Consider the following 23504-nt stretch of genomic DNA (forward strand, 5'->3'; position numbering starts at 1 on the left):
ACACACACACACATATATAAGTATATTGGAGTATTACAGAAATATCAGTAACATTGTATATATTGAATTGTATTGCTGAAATACTTTATCTCAAAACAGATGAAATTATGCCATTGTTTTTGACTGCAGCACTTTCTCAATACATGCTCAGCTGGCGTTTTGGATGTTGTGAGGTTGTATGCTACAATTTCATTTTAGAAGTCTATCCAGTGTATAGACCGATGCATATATCCTGGTCAGACAAGCATGGGTCATTATTGCAGGTGTTTAATCAGCACAAAGGACTTAAGCTGCACAGTTCCCCAGACACTGTCACTGAGGAACAAATAGTGCAGATATTCTCAGTGTTTTGTGCTGTGATGAAGTAAAAACACATGCAGTATTTGCATTGATGCTCCTCTTGCACATGTCTGTCATGTTTGCTTTCCATTCAGCAATCAGTTTTAAGGTTTAAAATGAACCACAAGAGTTTACTGTAGTTCCCTCACATCACAAGACCGCTGCACCAGAGTCCCAGAGCTCACAAAAATATCAGCGCATGCACCGGCAGGACAGGGATCTAATTACTCACACTAATCAATACGCAGTTCAGCAGGATCACAGAGCTAGAGAGAGCAAGAGACTGTACTTTATTAATAGGTAAAATTACAGTGAATCCAAAAAAGTGAGAGCACTTTAAAAATCTGTGATTGTTGTGCATTTAAACCTAGAGTTTAACAGGATTTTGAACATTTTAAAATAGATAAACATGATGTAAAATCAGCAAGAAATATTTCTACTTGTGCAGGTCACTAATACAATAAGTAATTTTTCATTGCAAATTTTCACTCAGATTGTCATGCTGATAATATGTAGGCCTAATGAAATTCTAGAAAAGTAAAATTAAGCATTTTTGCTAGACTTGGTGTAGATACAATTTTCACTCAGAAATTGCTAGTAAATTATTACAAAGAAACAACAAGTATTGAATTGTATTTACATTTTGAAGTAGAAGGAATGAAATAGTTTTTCTTGTAAAACATGCTCTAATATACTGTACATACAAAGTTCTGGCATGAAACTCTAGATGTTGCACTCCGATAGATCTAACTCAATATGACATAATGGCATCATTATCTCATGTCACAGCTGATTGGTTCTCTCCTGTATCAGTGGCCAATGAGCTCGCTGCTCAGCATTCAAATACTATGCTAGTGTTTGCTGTAGCAGTAGCAGCGCACTTCAGAAACCCTCCACCTTCCCCAGCTCCACCTGTATAGATCTGCTACGGTGTGATCATGTATGCTAGGAGTGTTATTCATATATGTTATAAGTGCAGCAGCAATATTTCTTACATGCTCACAGCAGCATGTTGTGGATGTATTGGCAGCAGCAGCAAGTCTCGGTACTTGCTCTGCCGCAGCAGCAGCAGCAGCGTAGCAAATCTATTCCGCCAAGACCAAATACATTAACATTGTCATGTACATTACCATGCCAATCCCTCCGAGAGTTGTCATGACAGAAATATATTCAAAGAATTTCAAAGAATGTTATTACACTGCATATAAAAGTGCCATGCAGGTGATTGGATAATGTTAACCAATATCCAAATAGCTGTTTAGACATTATTTTAGCAAGCTTGCATTCAGTCTAGCTTTCTTGTAAACCCACTTTTCACAGTCAATTTCACTGAATTCTGATTGAATAATCTGTTCACTTGGAAATATGTTGGATTATAAGTATAAAGGGTTGTGAATGACCACTAATGTTGACTTTAAAATAAAATGATGATTATAAAAATGATGCTCTAGCAAAACTACTCATAAATAACTAATACAACTGAGTTGAATTGGAGCTCCTCTGGTTTGGCCTTCGGTGTTTTTTCCTCCTGGTTCCTGTGAGCTCTGGACAGATGCATAATCAGTCTGTCTCTCTGAAATCAGTAAAAGAAAGTTTTCATTACAGTGCTTCAGGCATTTTCTCACAACACAGCTTGCGCGGATATCTCTGGAGAAAGACAGAATGTGTAGAATTCATTCATCGTGTGTTGATGTTCCCTGCTGAAACAGGAAGTTGGGCTGGGACATAACAATATTAATAACCTTTTGTTGAGCATTAGAATTCGGCCGAATTTTACATCTGTATATTCATTGAATTTGAGTTTTTCTAGTACACATGCATGTAGATAATAGCCATAAAATCACATGCACAAACAGCTGCAAAACTTCATTTTTGTTTTGATGAGCTTTAATATCATCTTATATTTCCCTGTGAGGTCCAGAGGAACCAGAAGGACTGAAATATCAGCACTGTTTGCCATGCACCTTGAACAGGGAGCTCCAGAGATGCATGATGTGTTGTGCATGTCCTTGTTCTCAAAAAAGCTGCCAAAATCCAAAAAGTGCATTTTTAGAGAGCATTTAAAGTGGCACACATGCACTAAAACAGTCCTTATATCATTGTGCATTAAATGCACAGCATTCAGCAAACTAAACATTTATCTCTGTAATTTATAACAGTACGAACATCAGCTTTTATTGTTATTGGTCTCTTCAGATTGCAATAAAAAGCAGATAACAAACAGGAAATGTAATGTATTACACATCTATTTAATAAAACCATAAGGTGTTACACACACTGGAATGGTATAAACTTATTTTTTATCCTATTCTATTCCCTCATTAATAATTTTTCTCAAATGCAGTTTGGTAGGAGAAGATTATTCGGGCCATCTACTGAAAAGTGGTCCCTCTCGCTCAGATAAATATAATGGGACAAAGAGTTTTAGTGTCCCAGATTCTCTTGGCCGAATACCTCAAGTGTGTGACGAAAATGTTACGCCCCTTACCATGTTGTGATGCCATGTCCCAGGCGCGATGACGACGAGACAAAAACAATAAAACCCATTATAAACGAGGCATTTGCTGCATCCAGGGCCTATTTGGTTTGAACTGTTCTGGAACAGTTGTAACACTCTAAAAATGAGTGAGGTCACATCAATAAAGAGAAAAACAGTTCAGTCATTTTCTAATGCAAAAAGATGTGTATTGTACCAACCCCCAGAATATATACATCTCCCTCATCAACCATATGAACAAAGTCCACCGGTTTGTAATTAAAATAGTCCCCATAATATTTGCACAAACAGCTGAATCGCGTATCTCTTACCACTAATTTGGTTAGTCCCAGACAAACATAAATTCACTGACATAAATTCAATATTAATATGTAGCGGTGCTACATAGTGTTGTAAATAAAACTTAACCACTGATTTCTAGTTGTGTCCTCTTTTGGAAGACCAAACAAAGTAGTTTCACTTTCACAACGAAACACACAGCGTCTTCACAACATGGCGGCGGCAGCAACAATACTACAGCGAGAATAAAAGTTACGCCTTCTTTCTTTGCGTGAACATTTGGGCGGTGTTATGCAAATCTTCCCACATCGTGACATAGACATGTGGGGGCGTGTTAGAACGACCCCTTTTAGGAGGGCGTGGACGACTCTGAACTTTGATAAAGAATATCTCTTTGGGTTTGAGACTTTAGTTTTTGCAACTTTAGGGATCTTATCTATTTTCACGAACAGCTTGTAACACGCCAAAGAGAAAGGAAAACTTGAAATCGCATCATATGTCCCCTTTAAAAATAAATATGTGAAAACAATACACAACAGACAAAAAGACCAGAGACAATATATTGTATGCACAGGTGTGGATATGTAAAGGTTTTCATGAACATGCTAGCATAAAAGAAATGTAAAAGAAAGTGTATTTATAAAAAAAAAGTCACCTAATTTAGATAAATAAGCATTTGAGAAAAAAACAGAGCAGTAATAAAATTCGGTTTTGTGAAACTGGTGAAATGATGTGTGTGTTTTCAGCATGTGTGGAGTGAAAGCGAGGACTGTCTTCCGTTCCTGCAGCTCGCGCAGGACTACATCTCCTCCTGTGGGAAGAAAACACTGCTGGAGGTGCTGGACAAAGTCTTCAGATCCTTCAGGCCTGTAAGTCTCACTCTACTGTACATTTCTGAATAATAATAATAATAAGCACAATAAACAATTATACAGCCATGCAATATAGTGAATCAGTTTAACGAATGCATAACCTTTGCCAAGCAGTCCATATACAGTATGCTGTGAATGCTCAAGCAGTTTGAGAGATTTGGGATTTATTACTATAAATTCCCTTGTCATTTGAGGTGTAACATAAGGCTTACATAATAGTTGGAAAAATGTTGGAAATATGCATGTAGCTGGCAATTTTCTGCAAATCTGTACTAGTTACAGAGGCCTTTGACTTTGATGTCTGTACTCTTTTGCTATGAATCATCATTATTGTTGCATGGTCTTAGTGGTTTTTAGGCATGTGGGTGATTTCATGCATGAGGAGAGCTGAAAAGCAGAAAAAAGTGCTGCTTCTGCCAGATCTCGATGACCGAAAATCTAATTTGAACTAATGCAACTAAATCAAATGAAAATAAGTTGTAACTGTATATTAATTTTTTTTCTCAAACAAAGCAAATGTTGAATGGCCATAGAAAACTTAAGTTCTTACATTTTTGTGGCGTGGTTCTTTATTGTTCCATTTGTTTCTCCCATGCTTGACAAATCTTGCGTGTGTGATGTGTTTACAGACATTTTTTTAAATGTTTCGAGCGTGACTCATGCAATCAGATTTTAGAGCCAAAACTGTGTTTACAATCTTATAATGGAATCTCTGGAATGGCAATGCATGTTACATTTGAATATTCAGTTTTGTTCTGTTCTGGTTTGATTCTATACTATTCGGTATGGAATGATTGTGAAATTCTTCTGCAGCTCCTGGGTCTTCCAGATATTGACGATGACGCATTCGATCAGTATCACGCAGACGTGGAGGAGGAACCAGAGCCAGACCACCAGCAGATGGGTGTGAGCCAGCAATAATGCCCACCAGAGAGGCTCCGCGCTGGGCCACAGTCTCTGCATCGAGCCAAGCTCTCCTAACCTTACTCACCTGGCTCTTCTTCTTACAGTATACACACAAACACACACACTGCATCATTACACCCTTTAAAATCTGGACAGCTTTTCCTGCACCCTGATTTTAACTCAAGTGATCATTATTTTGATCAATATTATTTCTCATTAACTTCTAAAGCAGAGACAAAACAGATATCGCATAATATTTTTTTTTCAATAATCTGGAGGCAGTAGATTAGAAACTTAAGTTCTGAATGGAATACCAGTGTACTGCATACTGCTGCATTGTCACATGACCTCATTATGTCGCATGTTTAATTCAGTGTCATACAGTTGTCAAAATTACTGTAGGATGTTTTGCAATCGCATCCAAATTTGTGGTAAAAAATGTCTTAATTCTTGACAGTGTGATCAAAATGTAAAAGTTGCAATTGGTATCACGTCCTATTCATTCATCAAATTGGAAATAGAAGGTAAATGCTGCATATAGAGCAGGTATTCCATGCAAACACAAAATTTACATGGAAAATAATTAGTATGCTGTTCTGGACATAACACTGAATTGAAGTTGAATAAATAATGAAAGTCTCTTTTTATGTTCTTTTAATGAATCGTTCACGAGTAGTATGCTGTTCTGGACATAACACTTTGAATTGAAGTTGAATAAATAATGAAAGTCTCTTTTTATGTTCTTTTAATGAATCGTTCACAATTAGACCGGGAACATGTATTAAGAAAGTAAATGGGGTCAGTTATTTTGATTTCATGTAGTGAATCTAGATGTCCTTTGTGGATTTATTGTACCTTTGAATAACACATTTACCCCAGATCTTGTCTTCGTATTGAAATGTACTTTAAATCAAAAAAATATCTGCTAAATGACAAATAACCAAAGCTGACTGCAAGTGCATATAAAGTATCTGTGTTTTAAGGATCAAGTTAAACAAGATCAGAAGGTAAAGTCTAATTATCACTGATTCAGAGGTGATGAGGTTATTGTGTTTTGGGGTGGGTGAGATGTTTAAACAAACCCTTGATTAATCCTCTCTTTGCCTTTATTGTCTTTTGATTGTATTAATCAACATCCTCTGAGTTAAGAAAGGTCAACTCGAGAGTTTAACCACAGAAAGGTCAAACTGTGTATCTAAGTCTAAACTCTTAAAATAAAGGTTCTTCTGCAGTTCAACACTGAATCCAATTCTTATCAAGATCCATTTTTGGTCTCATAGGGTTCTTGAGTTGAAATAGACTTCTTTAAAGGTGCTCTGTACGATTTTTAAATATAGTATCAGCACACACACATTTCAAGATATAGGGCCCTATCATACACTCGGCGCAATGCAACGCCAGGCACAATGCAAGTGTTTTTTTGCTAGTTTCAGCCTGATGCCGTTGTCATTTTCACGTCCAGTGCCACGTTGTTTAAATAGCAAATGCACTTGCACCCATCTGTTCACCCACGGGCGTGCTGGTCTGAAAACGAGGTGTGTTCAGGTGCATTGTTGGCGCGTTACTATTTTGACGCAGCTGAAAACGATTGCACCTTTGACCAAATAAAACCTGGTCTAAAGTCAATGGTGCAGTATTTTTTTTATTTAAGAGGCGTGTTCGTATTATGAAAGGATTAAAATGTAAAAGATAATTATTGTGTACGCTTTAACCTCGCACACGAGCAGATCTGTTTCCTCTCTGGAGACGCGTTCAGTCTTTTCTCTTGCAAATTCCGCCATGTAAATGAGCGAATCCGCCATCGTGCAAGCACAACTGGCTTTTAAAAGGAATGGGAGATGAGACTCTGATTGGTTTATTGCACGTTACGCCCAAAACAGACCCATGACTCATAGGTACAACCTATTAAAGGGTAAAACCTTTAAAGTGTATTTGGACACACCCTAAGTGCACCAGCGCCATGCGCTTCAGACCATGCGCTTAGATCGTTAAAATAGAGCCCAGTATGTTAAATTTTTCCAGCAGTCGGAACGGCCGGGGTGTGTTTGTTATTGTATGTAAGCCACGCCCTTTGAAACTTATGCCCCTCCCTGCATTTATAATGAGACTGCGAAAGCAACCTCCCACTCCGCTTTGTAAAAGCAAGCTGGTGGAGCATAGTATGCAGCTTTCTATTAAAGGCGAACATCCACATGCCTTGGTTTTATATTTGCATAAAACCTCCTCATTTTACATTGTTTATAAAAGCCACATTTATCTTAATCTTTCTTTTTTTTTTATGTTGCCCAAAAGGGGGGCGTGGCAAAAGCACACATTTGTTTTGAGATGCGCTGTTCCCGTGCGAAAGGTTGAGAAATCGTATATAGCATCTTTAAAGAAAACTTAGATTAGGAAGTTATTGAAATCAGTTTTTAAAGCACCAGATCAGATTTATTTTTTTTGGCAGTTGGAATTTTCCTGTAAAACCATGGATATCACCAGAACCTTTAGTTTTAAGAGCAGGCCTATATGTATATATACATATATATATATATATATATCAGCTGATTCAGGTGACTGCTGTGTTATGGTCATGTGACCTGATGCAGCAGTTGCTATGACCTGTTTAAAGCATCATTTATCTGCTGTTATCTCAACAAACAGGACTGCACAGGCCTTGCTACAGACGAGGTCAGCAGAGGCACATTATGTTTTGTCAGGACATACTGTATGTGAATTTGCTGACGTTGTGGCCGCTAAACTTCCACTGTCTTCTGCTTCAATAGTGTCTTCCTGCACACACCCAGTCTACAGTGAAGCGTAGTGATGAATTATACCGACAGTGTGTTACAGAGATATCTGGAGATGGAAAATGGGAAGACTCAAGAATTACAAGTAGAATTGGACACAGGATTGAATGGAAATCTATTATCAGACAGGTTTATGTGTAAATGAAGAGTTTATTTGCAAAAACAGATAGCTCCGTTTTTATTGATTTTAAGATTAATATTTAAAATCATGTTTTTTCATTGTGTTATCATGTTTTTATTGTGTTTTATTGTGTTAGCTGAATTTTTAGTTATTATTATTTAATCAAAACAACCCAACTGCAGTTTGACTGATATTGGAACGCAGGATAAAAAACATGATTTTTGTACATTTTTAAAACGGAGTTATCTGTTTTTGCAAGTGAACTCTTCAGATTGTGGCATGACAGACATTTTTACAGCAATGCAGAGCATATGACAGAACAATAGGCTGCAAATACTACAGACAAATGTACAGTTAAAAGGTACAGAATATAACTGTAGAAAGTTAGAAGCGATGGAATCAAAGAGTTGGGGTGTTCAACGTTTTTAACCTACTCATTAATCGTCACACTGCAGTTCAGTAAGTGGCACTAACGCTGCATAAGAACAATACAAGAAGAAGAAGCAGCAGCGGAAAAGAAGCACCAAAGAGGAAAATATTCTAACAAGATCCTAAGGGTTGGACATACTATGCTGAATAAAAATAATAAATAAACATCCAACGGATTACACAGTTTATTTTTGTATCTTAAGAGAACAGAGCTGATTAAGAGAATTTAGAGGGAATTTTGGGTAAATGTGTTTTTTTTTTGTCCTCTCATTATGAAAGGGTAAACTCTAGTCCACACTCCAATACAGTAGGTGGCGATAATGCACCTTAACATTGGTGCTACCCGTCATAAAACCGAAGAAGAAGCAGCAGCAGTAGCTCATGTGGTCTTTGGCGTCTATTTAAGTTTGTTTGCGGTCGGTGCGCTCGACTGGGTTCACTCACATCGGCTGTGGGAAGTGTGCAAAGTTGTTTGGGTTTTCGCTTTTATGCGTTGTTTTGCGTGAACATTTTGCATTTACCGGTCTTTGATTCTCTATATAATCTGTGCATCTGGTCCAGTTTGAGGTTCCTAGGTTTTTTTTTTTTTTTTTTTTTTTTTTTTTTTTTTAAAAAAATTTTTATAAATAAATCCTAATATTATATACAGTATGGGTCCGAAGCAGAGCAGTCCATCCGTGGGGGTTCGGATCCGATCTTACTCCGGTTCCGATCTGTCTAGCTCTGACGGGCGAGCTGCGGTTCTGCGCTATTACGCGGGCGGTTCGACGGAACAGATCGGTGAACGGGTCCAGTATTCGTCGCAAAGACCCGGTCCGTTCATCCCGACCAGCGGCCGGAGAGATGAGACAGACGGGCAGAGAACGCTGCTGATCGGGTCACTACCTGCGCACCTCACCCCTCACCTGCTGGGCGGTAAGACACTGGGCAAACTCCTGCCAATTAATATTATATGCATTTGACTATATATAGGCCTATATATAATATCACGTTGACCTCATATGCTGAAGTAAGTTATTTTGTGAAGTTATTATAATCACAAGTTCATCTGATGTATTGTGATTTTATGGGCCATCTTATGATCAGTGTTGGAGAAAGTTACTTTTAAAAGTAAAGCATTACAATGTTGCGTTACTCCATAAAAAAGTAACTAATGACGTTACTTTTTATGGAACGTAATGCGTTACGTTACTTTTGCGTTACATTTTTAAATCTGGACAGGGCTTGCTAGTTTGTTTTTAAAATAAAAAAGTTCTATTTTTGGCAAATATAAAAGCCTTTTCACACCAAAAGTGAAATGAATAAGCCTCAGGCTGAAGGGAAAGTAAAGTTACGTCCGTACAGTAGAATGCAGAAGAAGACATTTCAACACACTTCAGCAATAAACAAAGACACGAATGTTTGTCTAGAGTCATTTGTGCTTTATTAGTCTGCTTGGATCATCGAAGCTCAGAAGCAAAGACATTGCTTAATAGAATGGGATTAAATACATAAAGCATATTTGTGTTGTTTAACATTTAATTATTGCAGGTTTGCATCATATTCTGAGTTGCATTATTTTTATTCATTTTGAGGATTTTATTCAATTTGTTTGTGAGTGAGATGAATTAATGCATATTCATATTTATTGTAGAACTACAGTAACATCTTCTGATTTCTCTCAACATGGGGACAGGAGAGCTGTCAATCAATACATTGGGGAAAAAAAGTAACTTGCGTTACTTATTTGAAAAAGTAGCTCCAATATTCTCTTGTAAATTAAGAAGTAATGCGTTACTTTACTAGTTACTTGAAAAAAGTAATCTGATTATGTAACTCGCGTTGCTTGTAATGCGTTACCCCCAACACTGCTTATGATTATATGTTCATATAATTGCAGTAATTTAATAATATTAATATATTATATTATGATGTTGCTTATTAGTCTTAAATGATTGAGTACACAACATTTTTATATGATCACAACAAGCTCATATACCATAAATATATACATTTATTTTATTGGTCTTATATGATTATTCATCTTTTTCTAAGACAATATCATAGATATATGCATTATAATTTATAGTAATGAATCTTGTTGACTATTATCTTATTATGCCTTGTCATAATTAAGCTCATGCATGTGTTATGTTATATTATAATGTAAATTCAGTCATTTAGGTCATATATACTTTATAATTTAATTATTGATGAAATCATATGATTATGGTATGGTTATATAATGATGCCAATAATTCCATATATGTCAATACATTTTATTACAATGCACCTCACCGCTATGGTTACTTTTTTTATATGACGGTATCGTACTTAAAAACGTGTACATTAATGTATCATATTGATCTCTTATTTGATCATTATAGAAACTTATCATAATAAGGTCATGTGTTCATATTGTATTTTATTTGATGTAGGATCATTTCAAATGCATGATTGAATGTTGTTTTATGGCTTATGCGTTGATATATGTGTGTGTGTTTCTGCACATCATGTTCTGAACGGCCTGTGATCAGAACGCTGTTGTGGCTTTTTATGGTAACTATAAACACAGAGACTTCCTTATCCAAGAATAGGGCAACATGAAAATGTGGCTCCTTAACATTCCTGGTGTGTTTATGTGGGTTGAAACAGCTGATATTATGATAATGAATTAATATGTTGTCTGTTTCATGCAAGATATCTCTTTCCAGATCTTGAAGGTCAAACTGCAGTGTTGTATTTTTGTGACCTTTGAGTGGCAATAAACATCAAACATGGTGTGCGTTACTGCGTTTGGCTCCAGATTTGATTGTATAGCGATAGTGACGGGTTGTATTAAATAAATCATTCTTGATAGTGGGTCAGATTGATTAGATTCAGAGAGGGAAATTTGCTGTTTGGGAACAGACGTGTGAACATGTGAGAAAATGTCTGCGTCAGTCATATGCATTGCTTTATATTTGACAGTTATTGTATTTGTTAGCAAGAATACTTATTTTCCACCATAATTTGCAAATAAATTCTTTAAAAATCCTACAATGTGATTTTCTGGATTTTTTTTCTCATTTTGTCTCTCATAGTTGAGGTATACCTATGATGAAAATTACAGGCCTCTCTCATCTTTTTAAGTGGGAGGACTTGCACAATTGGTGGCTGACTAAATACTTTTTTTCCCCACTGTATCTCTTTCCAGAACTTGAAGGTCAAACTGCAGTGTTGTATTTTTGTGACCTTTGAGTGGCAATAAACATCAAACATGGTGTGCGTTACTGCGTTTGGCTCCAGATTTGATTGTATAGCGATAGTGACGGGTTGTATTAAATAAATCATTCTTGATAGTGGGTCAGATTGATTAGATTCAGAGAGGGAAATTTGCTGTTTGGGAACAGACGTGTGAACATGTGAGAAAATGTCTGCGTCAGTCATATGCATTGCTTTATATTTGACAGTTATTGTATTTGTTAGCAAGACATTTACGAGCCATAGTTCCTGCTGAAATCCTCTTTTATGAGTCATGTTTGAAATGGCTGAGCAAGTTTGATTGCCAGCTTTTTGATTTGTGATGCAGTCTGGCTTTGAAAGTGCATGGCTGTTTTATTATTTTTCTATAAAGTCGTTTTAAAAAGAAAAGCAGCTTCAAAATATTTTTAAATTGCAGCATCAAACCAAAATACAAAAAAGTAATGACTTCAAATTTGAAAAAATAATGGTTTCCTTATCACTACACCTCTTCCACTGGACAGTCAAATAGAATATTGTGTTGGAAAGCGTCATAGTTTTTATATTTCTCATGGATATCAAACGGTGTGCTTCTAGCTAGGGTAGCAAAGGCTGAAGGGGCGTTCTGTGTCAATGCACATGATTTGGGTCAAATTGGAGTGTGAAGGTCGAAGCGCAGGAGGCATGTGTGTCATGTGGCTGCTCCAGATGCAGTGTGTACAGTTCTGTAAGATAAGTGTGTTCTTCATCAATAATATTTGGTGCTGTGAGTTCACATCATGAGCTTAAAGGGTTTTCAGAAACATGAAAATTTGGACAATAGCAAAGTTACAGAGAACACAAACAGAATGTGCATTAACTGAAGTGTATCGATTTTTAATGCTTGTAATCAGCCAATATTTGGCCATCTGAGATTATTGGTGCTCACCAATGAACATAACAGCATTCTCTTCAAAATCTACTAGCATAATTATTTTTATGCATTTGAGTAAATTCTGTGGAAAATATCTAATTTGGGGCTGAAAGTCTTCTGAAGAAAGAAGTCAAGAAATTTATTAAGATAAATTCTAAAAAGCAATTCTTAAATTTTCAAATATATTTTTAAGAATATTTGAGTTGTCACTGTTTATACTCTTCTTGCATCAACACTTAAAGTTGGCCTGCACTGAAGACTTTTTTTATTTGATTAAGTCTGAATATATGCTTTGGCTTTTGATTTGGCTTTTGAAATGAATATGTATTGGGATGGACTTTTGTTGTAAAATTTGTTTTATTTCTGTGTTTGTGAGATTTTTTTAAAATGTGTTTTTTATTTATTTTATTTAGGGCTGGACAATAATTCAATATCAATATGTATCGCGATATAATTCTTTTCAATAACGGTGATATTTAATTTTTTTACATTGCTATGTTCATGCTCTTATAGTATTTTTGTGTACAGCACTTAGCCTGTGCTATATAAATAAAAAGTTCAGTATTTCTTAAGAAGAACATAAGAAGCTTTAGTGTTTATCTGATTGTATGGCAGTTCTTGCTGAAGACTTGCTGATCAACTCTATAAAAACACCTCCGCAATTCCTCAGAATTATACAAATGTGCACTATTTCTGTTGCATTTTCCATGACAGGAGTTCAGCACTTTAGGTTGTTTTGTTTTTTTAATGCGACATGGAATTTAAATGTTTTTTTTTTTGTGATGAATGCTGCCAAACATAGACAGTTATCATGAATTATTAACTGAAACTTGCAAATGAAAAACGAGGTCCCTGTTTGAATTGATTTTGTAGAATTGTTACCGAATTTAGTAAAAACTCACTTCATGCATAATAATAACTGACCAATCAGTACTCATGCACATCCTTAGCAAACAACCCAATATATTTATTAGACATCTTACCTTTGGGGAATTTAAGACAAGACAAGTTTATTTATTTATTTTCGAGCAATCATAAGAAGAAAAAAAAAGATATGAAGATTCTCAAATGTTCTTGGGTTACAAAGAACTTTATTCTTAATTTGTCATGAATCTGGCCCCTGATCTGATCTGATTTGCAGTGACTTATTTGTATATGCCATATTAAATATATGAGTGGTTTTGTTGGGCTAGCAGTGATGCTTAAGCAACCTTTGTCGTCATAACTCAAGCACGTGTTTCACTTTGACCTCTAACCTCCTGTCAGATAAAGTTCCCTTTGATTCCACTGGGCCACAAACACACAACCGCACAAGGCTCTGTCTTATAGAATGACTTCCTGTAAAAGCGTTTATGTCTGTAATCAGTCTGGATCAGAGGCTGCCATGTGTCCGAAGGCTCCTCCCCATCAATACACAGCTGACCTACCTTATTTTTTTTTTTTATATTTACGTCCTGTTAATGTTTGGCAGTACAGACTGACACTGATAATTACAGGTGTTTGTGTGTGTAACCAAGCAATTGCAAGCATGTATACTCTGTGTCGTTAATAACATTTGCCCAGCTTAACTAGTTAGTGATTGATGGGTCAGTGCATTGGTAGTTGTGAATGTGTTCTCTATTATTAAATGTGAATGTGCAAAGAACAGGAAACATGTTTAACACACCAGTTAAACTATCTAGTAAGATCTCGGTGCAAAAAGTACTTTATTTTGATGTAAACATACTTTTGTTTGGTGTTCAGTTTTTACTGTCTATCAGAAAAGCATTATAATTAATGCATTCAGCTTAATGCTCAGTATTTTGTTCTGTTGCGTATCATGCATATTTTTGGAAATTGGGTGTTTAATGCACATGTTACAGTGATTACTTTTAGCTCGTTGGATAAAATGCTCAATGCCTAATATATGCTTGTATAGGAGTAAAAGGGGATTAATTCTATTTCCTGTATGTGTTATTGATTCAAGCAGACCTTTGAATGTCTACAGAGGTTTCTGTGTAATCATAAAGAACTTTATAGCCTTATAATGAACTTTACTTGAAATGAAACAAACAAGTTGGCAAATCCAGCTTTATAAAAGCACAACCATGTGCCGTGAATTTTATGCATTCGATTTTGTTCATATTGTGATAACCTGATAATGCACATTACAGTAAGTAGACTCACAGACGAGATTACAACATTTCCAAGATTGCTTTTTTTTAATTGCCTTGTAATCTTATAATTGCTGTTTACTGACCGGAACAGTGTGATTATTGCTCAAGTGACCTACATAATGATTACAAGAAAAATAAATCTTACAAATATATTTAAACATGATTTTTGTCTCTTCTGTTTGTTTCAGCTGGATTTGACTGTCCCGTCTGCTCTAAGTTTGTCTGTTCAGATGAAATAGATGTTCATTTGCTCATGTGTTTCTCCAAACCCAGACTCCATTATAACGGTAAGAACAACCTTCACTACCACACATTGACCGCAGATCACTCTCTTTCTGTCCAGTTAGATCACTTACTGTTCCTGCAATCTTGAGCTCTCAAACAGAATTAAAGCTACTTAAAAATATCTGAAATAACAAAAAACTTTTATTTTATGGTGGGCCTGCAAATTTGTTTCTGTCCTCCATTGTTTATTTCAATGCTGATTTGTTTTGTTGGGTTAACAGCGCCCCCATGTGTCATCATCTGACTCCTGCTGCTCTGAGCTTCTTTAGTGACGTTGTGATGTTTTCTCTTTCTGTAGATGATGTTTTGTCCCGGGACTCTGGTGAGTGTTCGATATGTCTGGATGACATGCTTCAGGGGGACACCATCGCTCGACTGCCCTGTCTCTGTGTCTACCACAAAGGGTATGAGAAATATTCACTAACACACACACACACACACATACCTGCTGCCGTCTGTGGAAATCATCTCATCTTCTGCTCCTCCAGGTGTATTGATGAATGGTTTGAGGTCAGCAGGTCGTGTCCAGAACATCCTACAGATTAACATTAAAACAGGTCAGATGTTAGACACTTTCCACAAATAGAGTGGTGTCACCAGTAACCAATAATTACAACAACAACAAAAAAAAGATAATTTTTTTTTCTATCTGCAGATATTTCCAGTAAAGAAGACCAGCAGAGAAGGGCTCAGCTAATGTCTTTCTCCAGGATCTGACTCTCTTTGACACTAGATGATAAATCCATCATCATCTGACACCAATATGGACTAAAACCTGCAGTGCCAAATCTAAATGAAATCATGCATATACTTTGCACAGTTCTGTTAACGAACCTGAAGGCTGTTTATCAGTAATCTAGCTGCCATCTTTACACATGGAGCTCTTTAGAGATCAGATGGGTGGACTGCAGTATTACTGCTTCATAGGTTAGGGTAACATATCAGTGGTTTCATGATCCATAACCACAACAGGACTTTGTTAAACTGTTTTTAACCAAAGTAAGAGTTGTGTAGAAAAGACATGAATGTAGAGGACGATGACTGACAGAATGTGAGTAAAGGAGGAACATGGACCTAATCGAAGATATTTTCTGTACACTTCGATTTTTGAAATTATATTTAAAATAGATGAACCAGTTGTGAATGTTTTTGATAAATGCTGTTAAAAAAATGTTTTCTAATGTGCTGCTGTGTATGTAACAGGTGCTATAACAGATAATATAAATTATCATTTATATATAAATAAATTCTAAGGGCTCTAGAATGTAAAAATGTGTAATTTTCTACTTTGTTTCTGTATGACCATTATTCTGTCCAACAACATTAGGTGTTTCTATATTATTAGTTTATAATGTGTGAATGTGTATGTATTTTTATATATACACAACTATGGAAAAGTCTTAGGCCACTAGTATTTTCACCAACAAAAATGGTTTTAATCCAGTTATTTCTGTAGTGTTTTAGCAGGAAATATAAGTCTACATTTCCAAACATTATTTTAGCCATTAATTGTAATAATCCAGTACTGTAAAAAGTTTTAGGCACTTGTGTAAAAATGCTGTAAAGTGAGGATGCTTTCAAAAATAATGCCATAAATAGATTTTATTTATCAATTAACTTCTATTAATGAAATTAAATCAACATTTGGTGTGACCACCCTTTACTTTTTAAACCCCTTTTGTCCTAGGTGCACTTGCCCATAGTTTTTCATGTTGATTTGCAAGCATTTCTTGAAGCATCTCCGAGACGTTGCCACAGTTCTTCTGGTTTTAGTCTGTTTTTTTCCTGATTCTTCATGTCATTCCAGACAGTCTGGAAGATGATGAGATCTGGGCCCATATTCACAAAACATTTTATCTTATCACTAAGAGTTCTCCTAAATCGAGGTAAAAGTTTCCAGCTAAGTTTTCTCTTAAAACCTATTCACAAAGCTGCTGAGACAAACTTTTACTAAGGAATAGAGAGAAGTCTTAAGCTCAGAGTAAGGAGGCGAGTTGACCTCTTGATATGGATGATGTCAGCATGCTTATTAACTATGCACACAGTGATTGGCTGATAGTCAGAGATTTATTCAGAGAAATACTGTACACTCTTAAAAATAAAGGTGCTTCAAAAGGTTCTTCAAGCGATGCCATAGAATAACCATTTTTGGTTCCACAAATAACCATTCAGTCAAAGGTTCTTTAAAGAACCTTTGACTGAATGGTTATTTGTGGAACCAAAAATGGTTATTCTATGGCATCGCTTGAAGAACCTTTTGAAGCACCTTTATTTTTAAGAGTGTAGAGAGCGATATTATTTTGCCTTATTCAAATAAAGTAACATACATACACCTACATAACCAAGCTCCCAACTATTTAGCTGATTTGCTGCGTCTTTATTTTCCCCAGAGAAGTCTTAAGATTGAGCGGTCAGAACCTTCTTATATACAGTACAGTAGTCCCTCACTCTAGACTGAAACTAGGAGGGGACCAAGCGTTCTCTGTGGTAGGGCCACAGTTATAGAGAGATCAGATTGGCACCTTCGTTTAATTTTTACATTTCTTTTATAAACCTTATCTTTTATCCTTGGCTTTTTAACTGCTGTGTCTTTCATGTGTTAACAGTTGGATTTTGATTGTGGATTCTGTTTAGTACTCTGTCTTTTAAGTGTTGATAACTTTGACAACTGAGCTTTTTGAGTTGGTGCTTTTTAACATCACTAACAGTCAGTGGAAAACAGCTCATCTTCCGGTTCTTCCAGGTGCATTGATGAAATGATCCTGAACTAAGAGACTGAAGAGTGTCATTGTTCTCTACTGGTTGAATCATTGTGGTGTCACAGATGAAGGCTGTGCTGCTCTGGCTTCAGCTCTGAGATCAAACCCCTCACATCTAAAACACTTGGATCAGTCTGGAAATGAAATGGGAGTTTTTGGAGTCAAGCAGCTTTCTGATCTACTGCAGGATCCTCTTTGTGAACTGAAAATACTGAGGTAAGTTTGTATAAAATGTCTCAAGATCCTCCTTTCCATGAGCACACATAAACTAATTTGAGGTACAACAGTTTTGTCCACAGAGACGGTGTGAGCCTGTGACTATACATGGACGGAGTGCATACATCCATATCACACACGCATATAACCAAATGCCGTGTTAACATGGTTTTTATGCATTACACCTTCTATATAGAGTCTATAGTTATGTGATTTATGTGCTTAATGTGTGTATCAATACAAGTTAGCAGCAGTTTTCTGCTGTAAGTATAATCTAATATCTCCTAATTATTAATAGGAATAACCACATACACACAAGAGTCATTTTCCAAATCTGTATAGTTAAAATTCTAGTTAATTTATACAGTGTATAAATTTGACGATCAAGATGGCTGCCTCGGTATGTAGCTCCTTGGTACTTTTACTATTTTTGTTTGTCCTGTTTAAAGTAGATTTTTTTCCATTCAGCTTTACTATAGGGACAAACTCCTAGACAACAGAAATAGCACACCAAATAACTTTTTGCCGACAATTGAACAATCTGATGTTTTACTCCACATTCTAGTCGGAGGAGCTGTGATCCGGTAAAAGCGCTCCAAGTGACGCAAATGAGGGAAGCGTGCTGGTGCGCTCGTGAAATTCCAACAGCGTGGTGTTAGGACTCCACTGCTGAGCATTCATCTGGCGAATCTCCTCTCCCTAGTAAATAAAACGAACAAACTACTACTCCTCACCTGCACAAACAAGGACTTTTTAAACTCTGCTGCCCTTTCCTTCACGGAAACCGGGTTGAACGGAGCCAACCCAGACAGCGCACATCATCTAACAGGTTTCCGGCTGTTCAGAGCGGAGCAGGTTATAAAGCCATCATCCAATGAGTGGAATAACCCCATCATGCTTGGACCTAAAAAAAAAGGATAATTCAGCTTTTGCCTAGACTTTCAGGGGTTCAACTCATTGAGTAAATTTGATCTTACCCCATGCCCAGAGTGGATGAGTTGATAGACAAACTTGGTAGCGCAAAATTCTTCACAACCATTGATCTATCAAAAGGCTATTGGCAAGAGCCCTTAAGTCCAGACAGCAAAGAACTTACAGCTTTCAAAACTCCATTTGGACACTATAATTTCCTGGTTCCTCCTTCATGGAGCCACTGCCACCTTTCAGAGGATGATTGATCAGATCCTCTGGGGCACTCAGGATTTTGCCTGCCACCGCATACTTGGATGACATTATCATCTATATTAAGACTTGGCAGAACCATCTGCAGCATCTCAAGGAAGTGCTATCCAGGATAAAGGCAGCTGGACTTACCATTCATCCAGACAAGTGCACCATAGCCAAAACTGAGACCTGCTACATTAGTCATGTGCTGCAATCCTATACAAGTGCTCCAAGCGACGCAAATGAGGGAAGCATGCTAGTGCGTTTGTGGAATTCCGACAGCATGGTTTTAGGCCTCCGCTGCCAAGCATTCATCTGGCGAATCTCCTCTCCCTAGCAAACAAAACAGATGAATTACAACTACTCACCCGCACAAACAAGGACTTTTTAAACTGGGACATGGAGTCGTACGCCCTCAAGTTGGTAAGGTTGAGGCCATTAAACATGCAGAGCGCCCTACAACATCAAAAAAATAGTTTTTAATGAGATTCATTTAAAAACGTGCTCATTCATTCCGGAGCGAACACCTACTGTCTTTTGCTCTGAGGATAATTTAGTTGTGGCTTTGAAAATACTTTTATTAGTGGAGTAAAAACAGAGAAAGTAACTGGCAATATTGTATTTTTAATGTATGCTATTGAACTGTTGTATCAGACTCACAATTTGTGCTGTTGGTCTGAATATCTGCACAAATTTGATTACCAGCAGCCTCGTGCCTACAGACAAATAACAAAACATCAGAACAGAAAATGTTTTTTTTTTATTTTATTTTTTAAGTTAATTAGTTTATTGGAGCACAAAATAGGAAGAAAAAATGAAGTTCTTTTTCTGCTGCCTGTGGTCAAGTAATCCACACAAGGATAAAAATGAGCAGCAACAGTGTATTTTTTGTATATTGATGCTGTGTGTTTAGGACTGTTTGTCCTGTAATAATGTTTATGTGAATGTTGTATTGCCTCTATAAATCTGTAGTTTACACATTTTATTTTATAATTGCAGTTAGTATCAGTTCACCATGCATCTTTAATCTCTACAGGTTGTGTAAGTGTGGTGTCACAGATGAAGGGTGTGCTGCTCTGGCTTCAGCTCTGAGATCAAACCCCTCACACCTGAGAGAACTGGATCTGTCTGGAAACAAACTAGGAGGATCAGGACTGAATCTGCTCTCTGATGGACTGAAGGATTCTCACTGGAAACTGGAAACACTGCGGTAAGTTGGTATAAAGGTCAATAATGAATAAAATAATCAAAAACTAAATACAATTAAAAAAAATTCATGATTATGTAATTTTAGAGTTTGTTTAATCTTCATCAGATTCTTTCCAAAATTTTGACAGTTTTTACTTCAGAACCCTCTGCTTTGTGTTGGGTCCTGATCAGGTTTATTTGTTATAAGAACCATCGAGTTGTATGTTATCTAGCTTATTATAGTACTTGCCACATAAGTAAATAATTGGAGACAAATTATTGATTTGAGTTAAAATATTTTATCACAAAACTCAATGCCAGCTAGCAACCAAACCAAGGCTAGCGAACAAGCTCAAGCAAGACGGGACCATTTAATGGATAATATACAGTTGTATCACTTACTACACAGCTTTTCACTAAATGAGTAATTTTGTAGACGAGAGATTTACTTGAGTTGAAAATGTTTCAAAAACCTACGTGTTTAGTAATCAGTTGCAGTGCACAAAAACATTCTGGCAACAATATTATATTGCAATTGCATTACTCCTTTGATTTCATTTTTAATTAAACTCATAACTGATGCAAAATAGCACATGATGTAGTTGTATACATGATGAACAGAGTACAGAACAGAGTAGACAGACCATTGCCTAACCCTAACAACCCACTGTGCTAGTTTAAGTTTCTTTTTTCTGATAGTGAAGTTCCCGCTTACCTGAGCTGTAGATCCAGAACTGAGAGACTGGAAAAATGTCATTGTTTTCTCCAGGTTGAGTTATTGTGGTGTCACAGATGAAGGTTGTGTTGCTCTGGCTTCAGCTCTGAGATCAAACCCCTTACACCTGAGAGAACTGAATCTGGAAATAAACTAGGAGCATCAGGAGTGAATCTGCTCTCTGATCTACTGAAGGATCCTCTCTGTAAACTGGAGAAACTGAAGTAAGATCATCTCTCTGAGAATCACACACATACACACACATAATATTTTTAAATAGTTAAATCATGTTAATCGTGTCTTGGAGTAAGTCTCTCTTTCTGATTGTGAAGTTTTCTGCTTATATGAGCTGTAGATCCTGAACTAAGAGACTGAAGAGTGTCATTGTTCCTTAAAGGTTGAGGTGGTGTGGCATCACAGATGAAGGTTTTGTTGATCTGGCTTCAGTTCTGAGATCAATCTCCTCACACCTGAGAGAACTAAAACTGACTGGAAATAATCTTCAAGCATCAGGAATAAATCTGCTCTCTGCTGGACTGAAGGATCCTCACTGTAAACTGGAAACACTGTGGTAAGATTGAATGAATGTCTCAACATCCTCCTATGGTCAGTATGAACAAAAATGAAAACCAAAACTTAAACTGGAGAGGAAAGGGTTCTAACATTTTTTTCATTCTTTCCAAACTTTTTGAGGCATGTTAGTGTGTCAGTCTTCAAAGAATCCTAAGCCTTATAAAACTTACTCGCCTTGTCTGCAAGTTCTCTTGGTTGTTCATGACAAAAATGATGACATTGTGGCACTAGCAAAAGTGCGCACTGACTTCACTATAGATTCCATTTTACATGGCGGTGTACATCCCTTTTTTTGTAACTTGAGGCAGGGCAACATTGACTGGAGATATATGGAAAGAGCTTGTAAGATCAAACACAAATGTATATATTTACTGAAAGTATGTAAGCATTTCAAAGAATTTTGTAGGCTTTATGGATTTACGTACAATCCCTTCACTACCTTAAATGTTTAATATTGTGTTTCATTTTAAGTGTTTTGTTTTGTAAAGCATTTAGTCATAAAACAAAACAACTGTTCCAATGCATAAATACAAGTGTTTGCCTGTTACCTTTTATTGGACGCTTAATAAAACAAAACATTTTAATGTATCCATTGCTCAGTCCCGTAGAAACATAGTCATTTGTATCGTAACATTAATAACCTATTAACATTGAGAGAACAAACTTCCAAGAAATGTAGATCCTTTATTAATTTTCCTCATAAATGTGTGCATATTGTCGGTGAATCAAAGAATAAATACGTATTATATACTTATATTTAATAAACAAATTATATTACTGAAAGTAAGGTTTTATTCTTAAAAATTGTTGAATAAATTATTTAAAGAAGCTGTTGGTGAAATGTCGAAATTGTGAGTTGTGGTGTAATAAGCATTGGCTTCTGCTTGCTTACCTGAGCTGTAGATCCTAAACTGAGAGAGTGAAGAAATGTCATTGTTCTCTACAGGTTGAGGGATTGTGGAGTCACAGATGAAGGTTGTGCTGCTCTGGCTTCAGCTCTGAGATCAAACCCCTCACACCTGAGACAACTAGACCTGACTAGAAATGATGTAGGAGACTCGGGAGTGAAGCTGCTCTCTGATGGATTGAAGGATCCTCGCTGTAAACTGGAAAGACTGCGGTAAGATTTTATGAACGTGTCAACATTATCTTTCATTTTTCTATATGAGTAATGAACAAAATTAAAACCAAAACCGATCAAAACAAAAGTGTCCTGCCATATAATTCAAGTGGATGTTTAATTGTCATGATTGTCATGTTTAAGCATCTGATATAATTTGACTGTATTTATAGTAAGCATAAACATGATCGGATAATGTAAACATGTTACAGCTGCTTTATTTCATACAGATGTTTTGAGGTTTTTGAGGTACTGACTAAAATTGTATTACTCTTTTATGACATTGAAATGAACCACCTCAAGCAGCATTAAAGGGTTAGTTCACCCAAAAATGAAAGTTAGGCTGTGTTTTACTCACCCCCGAGGCATCCTAGGTGTATATGACTTTCTTCTTTCAGACGAATCCAGTCGGAGTTATATTAAAAATTGTCTTTGATCTTTCAAGCTCTATCATTTCACTCAGCGGGTGTTGCATTGCTTCAGTCCAAAAGACGTGAAATAAAAAGCACCCTTCCATAAAAAAAGTGTCTCACACGGCTCCGGGGGGTGAACAAAGGCCTCCTGTAGCGAATCGATGCGTTTTTGTAAGACAAATATCCATATTCAAAACGTAATAATCACTTGAATCTAGCTTGCGCACTGTTGTACACTGGAAGCAGTTCCGGGGGAATTACGTATGAGGTCAGTGCTGAGCATGCACCGCTCAGAAGTGACGCTCGCGGAGAGATCAAAACAAAACAACGGTCACTAATTAGAAGTACAAAACGAGGATTTGTAAAGAAGAATGTTGGAGGATTTCGATATAAGCCAAGAGGAGGCTGGTTTTCCTTTGCTAAAGTAAGGAAACTTTGCTTCCTTTGCTCCTGTAAACAAACGTTGGTTTTCACGAGACTCACCGGCGCACGCACAACGCTGACCTCATACGTCATCCTCCTGGAACTGCTTAGTTTACAACAGTGAGCGCAAGCTAGATTAAAGTGAT

The 23504-nt window shown here is 36.6% G+C and overlaps 3 protein-coding genes across 4 annotated transcripts in view; all 3 read left to right on the forward strand.

Annotated features, from left to right (window-relative positions):
- LOC107572558 (maturin-like) overlaps nucleotides 1-5509 on the forward strand; it is a 13853-nt gene extending 8344 nt beyond the window's left edge. The window contains exons 2-3 of one of the 2 annotated variants that reach the window (XM_016258981.1): nucleotides 3904-3984; nucleotides 4801-5509. In XM_016258981.1, the coding sequence (XP_016114467.1) occupies nucleotides 3904-3984; nucleotides 4801-4908 (189 nt within the window). In that variant the 3' untranslated portion in view covers nucleotides 4909-5509. Of the gene's footprint in view, nucleotides 1-3861; nucleotides 3985-4800 lie in introns of both variants that reach the window. The other variant, XM_016258980.1, reaches the window with a different exon arrangement.
- Nucleotides 5510-8857: 3348 nt separating this feature from the next.
- Nucleotides 8858-16038, forward strand: LOC107572561 (E3 ubiquitin-protein ligase ZNRF2-like). The gene is made up of 5 exons (XM_016258984.1): nucleotides 8858-9147; nucleotides 14691-14789; nucleotides 15086-15191; nucleotides 15276-15344; nucleotides 15443-16038. Exons 1-4 carry the CDS (start codon nucleotides 8883-8885, stop codon nucleotides 15331-15333), a joined length of 528 nt encoding a protein of 175 aa, XP_016114470.1. The 5' UTR covers nucleotides 8858-8882; the 3' UTR covers nucleotides 15334-15344; nucleotides 15443-16038.
- The window catches only part of LOC107572557 (NACHT, LRR and PYD domains-containing protein 12-like), a 62377-nt gene continuing 54535 nt past the window's right edge, over nucleotides 15663-23504 (forward strand). The window contains exons 1-5 of the mRNA XM_016258979.1: nucleotides 15663-15714; nucleotides 17612-17762; nucleotides 19963-20136; nucleotides 21227-21400; nucleotides 22349-22522. Of these exons, the coding sequence (XP_016114465.1) occupies nucleotides 15663-15714; nucleotides 17612-17762; nucleotides 19963-20136; nucleotides 21227-21400; nucleotides 22349-22522 (725 nt within the window). The remainder of the gene's footprint in view (nucleotides 15715-17611; nucleotides 17763-19962; nucleotides 20137-21226; nucleotides 21401-22348; nucleotides 22523-23504) is intronic.

Source organism: Sinocyclocheilus grahami, unplaced genomic scaffold, assembly GCF_001515645.1.
Source record: "Sinocyclocheilus grahami isolate Dianchi unplaced genomic scaffold, SAMN03320097.WGS_v1.1 scaffold1773.1, whole genome shotgun sequence".
Lineage (NCBI taxonomy): Eukaryota > Metazoa > Chordata > Actinopteri > Cypriniformes > Cyprinidae > Sinocyclocheilus > Sinocyclocheilus grahami.